This window comes from Triticum aestivum, chromosome 1A, assembly GCF_018294505.1.
Source record: "Triticum aestivum cultivar Chinese Spring chromosome 1A, IWGSC CS RefSeq v2.1, whole genome shotgun sequence".
NCBI classification, from domain to species: Eukaryota; Viridiplantae; Streptophyta; class Magnoliopsida; order Poales; family Poaceae; genus Triticum; species Triticum aestivum.
Window position 1 is genome coordinate 82,034,293 of NC_057794.1, and position 3,705 is coordinate 82,037,997.

The window sequence follows — 3,705 nt, forward strand, 5'->3', positions numbered from 1 at the left end:
GGTGTGGATTGCAGCAGAGATCTTTTCACAAACCTCCAATAACTTCGGTTCACTACTAGAATGCAAATAATGAGCAACTCGTTCCTTCTCCCTCTTCAAGCACTCCTCGGCCTAGTGAAAAGGACATCCAATGCACATATATTATTGTCCTTAACTATGTAAACAATAAGGAAAAAGCTCCTGAAACTACCTTTAACATATAGTCAGGACAAGAGTCTTCCACGATCCAGGTTTGGGCCTTGATAGAGTAGTAATCTGCAGTATCCTTCAGCAAGAAATCTTCAAAATCATTCTCGTAACATTCCATACTGCCTAAGCCAATCTCAACAAATATATCCAAGACATTCTTTAACAGAGCCCTGTCAATTTGTTCACCCTCACGTTCTTGGTCTATCTGTTGAAGGAGGATGTCACAACCACATATAGGAAAATTATCTGTTCGGACTACTATGTGATGCAAAGACTCACCAAGGAAATGACTGCACTTTTTACTTTCCCTTTGATTTCTTGATATACCTTTACCATTAGAAAAGGGTTAGAACAAAGAAGGCAAAACAACTACATATAAATAGCTTCACTGCCAGAACACATTCATTTACCAAATCTCGAAAGCAACTGAGCCCAACTTCTCTCAATGCTAGAAGCGATCTACGTGAAATGAAATATCGATCAAGGTAATGGAAGAACCGTGATAGCCACCGAACCATCACTTTGTGGTTAGACCACCTCTTTACTAGCTCCCTCAACATAAACTCGTCATGCTTCTCTCTCAATGAAGGTAAGACCTACATGGAGTCAAAATAAAGTGTAAAGCCAACAAGCAAACACACAAAATGTAGCTAAGACAACATAGGAATGATCAAATGTAAGTAACTAAATACCTATGCTACCATAAAACAAGGGCAACTCTGTTATTAAGCTGTTGGTTATAAGTTATAACCAACATTAGAATTGAAGATTTAAAGGCGTGAATGGGGATATCTCTAAGAAGATGTGCTATTAACAATAAGATACAGTTTTAGATGAGACTATAAGCACGGTGCATTTTAACACTAAAAGTAATGCATAATAATGATTGTGTGAGATAAAGAGGCTCCCAATTATCAATTCCTTGAAACCAAGCAAAAGCGGTTTGCTTAAAAAAAAGAACATTACATGGCGAGATGGCACCTGGCCCAGAGCCATCTAGTCTAGGCTTCAGTCCTCAAACCTACTCAGTCTCCTGTTTTTTACAGCAAATAATGGACCATACACCTAAGACCATGGCAGATTAGCCAATGTGCCGTTATCTAAGATTCGCAATGAAAGATGTCCTTTTTCCATAGAGGCAATGCATCAACCCATTGGAAACACTCTTTGAGACTCATTATCTGTTATATACGACAGGCTAATTAAGTCCTTCAATTTCAGAAAGGAGTCTTTCCTTACTTCCTTATACAAAACTGTTATGTTGTTATGCTGCTCGTGCAATCAAAACTTAGAATAGAAGAAAAAGAGTTCCCTCGGGACCCACGGTCTAGTTTGCAAAAACTTGCCAACTAGGTGCCCTCGGCCTTCAAATGATCATTAACAACCCCCTCATGGGCACTCCCCTCTCTCATTTTTGCGGATCACACCCTAGGCAACGGTTAGTAGTCACAACCCATGATAACTACTCTATCAATTGCTCTGGATTAGGAGAAGAGACATTACATGTGAATCCCAATGGTCAGTTCTCTGCTGACTGTTTCTGGCTATGTTTTTATCAGATATTAACCTGAAACACCTTCTAATGATTGTTGCAAGCAATATCAGTTCCAGATATCCCTTCTCTCTGTAATATGCATGGTAAATATTAAAATATAGCACACAGCTAGTGTAATGTGGAACTCCTATGTATCATGTTTCTTCATTCGCACAGAAGTATGTATCATGCATGAGATTCAAGATAATTTTCAGGTTGTACTTTGTGATGATGTTAAAATCCCCTACTAGTTAGCGTAAAAACATCACGCATAGCTCCTGGTCCCACTATTTCAATCTATAACGGGTATTTGGTGCGTCACTGACATTAAAGATGTTATCTGACAAAGAGAATAGAAAGAGGCTATGACTTTAATGCCCCTGCTATGCTATGTGCCTATATATATCACAAACAAGTGAGAGAATGTTAGTGTAAGCGTTAATAAATGACGAAGAGAGAGGGCAAGTTAAATGAGACCCAAAAGAGAACACTATCGTTGAATTTCCATAGCATATATGGACATTCTAATTTCATAGGCATCTCCTGATTCTGGCCTCATTTGGCATTCCCTCTCTCCCTTGCATTTATGAGCACCCATTTCAGCTAGTCATTCTCTTGCTCCCAAGACATTGATAGCAGGAAAATTAGAGACATTTCCATGTGCCATTATATTGGTCTAAAGCTCCTTAGGTCCTATTCGGAACATGGTAATTCGACAGTGTACCCCATAGAAATGTTCCAATGATGCACCCCTAATACACTCTTTCTCCGATGATGCACCCCTACTGCATACTATTTCTGATTCGAATGTAAGTTGCAGGGTACAAACGTTATACACTATACTACTTTGGTACACCCACAACCTGCATCCAAACAAAGACAGAGAGCAAACGAAACAAGTCTAGTGGCCGCATACTGCATATAACAAAACCAGTCCGTTTATGGTATTCATAACCGCACAGACGTGAAGAGAATCATCATCACGCGCACCAGCCCTACAATCAGCACACGGAAGACCCTGCTGCTCACCATGGAGGAGATGTACTCCTCGAAGGACTCGCGGTACTTGTCGTAGAGCTGCTGCGAGTAGTCGTGCGGAGGCTTCTGCGTGCACATGTTGTATATCGTCCTGCGCGGAGCAGAGCAGCCGCGGCGAAAATCAGATCAGGCCGCGGAGGCGAGGCGGAATTCGGGGGCAGGGGGTACCGTACGTGTAGAGCATCATGTAGTCCTCGGAGCTGAACTGCGGCTCCGGCTTGCCCTCGAGGATGTTCTTGAGCTTGGTGATGCCCTTCTGCATGAAGGCCCAGCCTTCCTCCAGATCGACGGTCTTCCGCTCGTGCGTCGTCATCGCCGCCGCCGCGGCCGTCAGATCGGGGCGGGGGGGCTCGCCGGAACCCTAGCTCGCGTCGTCTCGTCGCCCCTCTCCTGCGTGGGAACGGGAAATGGGAGGACGAGGAGAAAGGGGAAAGAGGGTCCGATCTAGCGTGGCGGAATGCCGAAACAGGGAGGGAGGGGAGGGGGGATGGATGGTCGCCGCCACTGCCAGCTCTCTCCGTTACTTTGGCACATGGCTGCCGTGCTGATGGCGTGTCCACTTCACAGCTAGGCTTAAGATAACTAAAAAGTCAGAAACTTGGGTGTATATGCCAACAACCAACGTGATTCGTAAATTATGACCACCAAAGCGAGTAAAACGTGACTTTGGTTGGATGTGTGGCATTGGTTTTGCCTTGGGACAAACCAACGTCTTTGATTTAAATCTCGCGGGTGCAGGTTAATGGCAAAAAAAATGGCGTGACAGGAGATTATCTGATAGGCGGTATCTTTAAAACTAATACAGTCGCTCATTCGGTTCTATCCCTTCTGTCCTAGTATAATATAAGAGCGACAGTAATACTAAGCACCAAGCCCATGCACTGCTAGCACAAGCTACAAAAGCAAATAAATAAACCGTGTGTGTAGTGTATTACGTGTGCTAA

The 3,705-nt window shown here is 43.5% G+C and overlaps 1 protein-coding gene across 2 annotated transcripts in view; it reads right to left on the bottom strand.

Annotated features, from left to right (window-relative positions):
• LOC123191203 (cullin-1) overlaps positions 1-3,252 on the bottom strand; it is a 7,119-nt gene extending 3,867 nt beyond the window's left edge. The window contains exons 1-6 of one of the 2 annotated variants that reach the window (XR_006496766.1): positions 2,935-3,252; positions 2,753-2,852; positions 600-785; positions 469-516; positions 191-394; positions 34-111 (exon numbers count right to left, since the gene is read on the bottom strand). Coding sequence is in view for 1 of the 2 variants with exons in the window: in XM_044604007.1 (XP_044459942.1) it covers positions 34-111; positions 191-394; positions 469-516; positions 600-785; positions 2,753-2,852; positions 2,935-3,074 (756 nt within the window). In the remaining variant the exon portion in view is untranslated. The remainder of the gene's footprint in view (positions 1-33; positions 112-190; positions 395-468; positions 517-599; positions 786-2,752; positions 2,853-2,934) is intronic. The other variant, XM_044604007.1, reaches the window with a different exon arrangement.
• Positions 3,253-3,705: the final 453 nt, after the last annotated feature.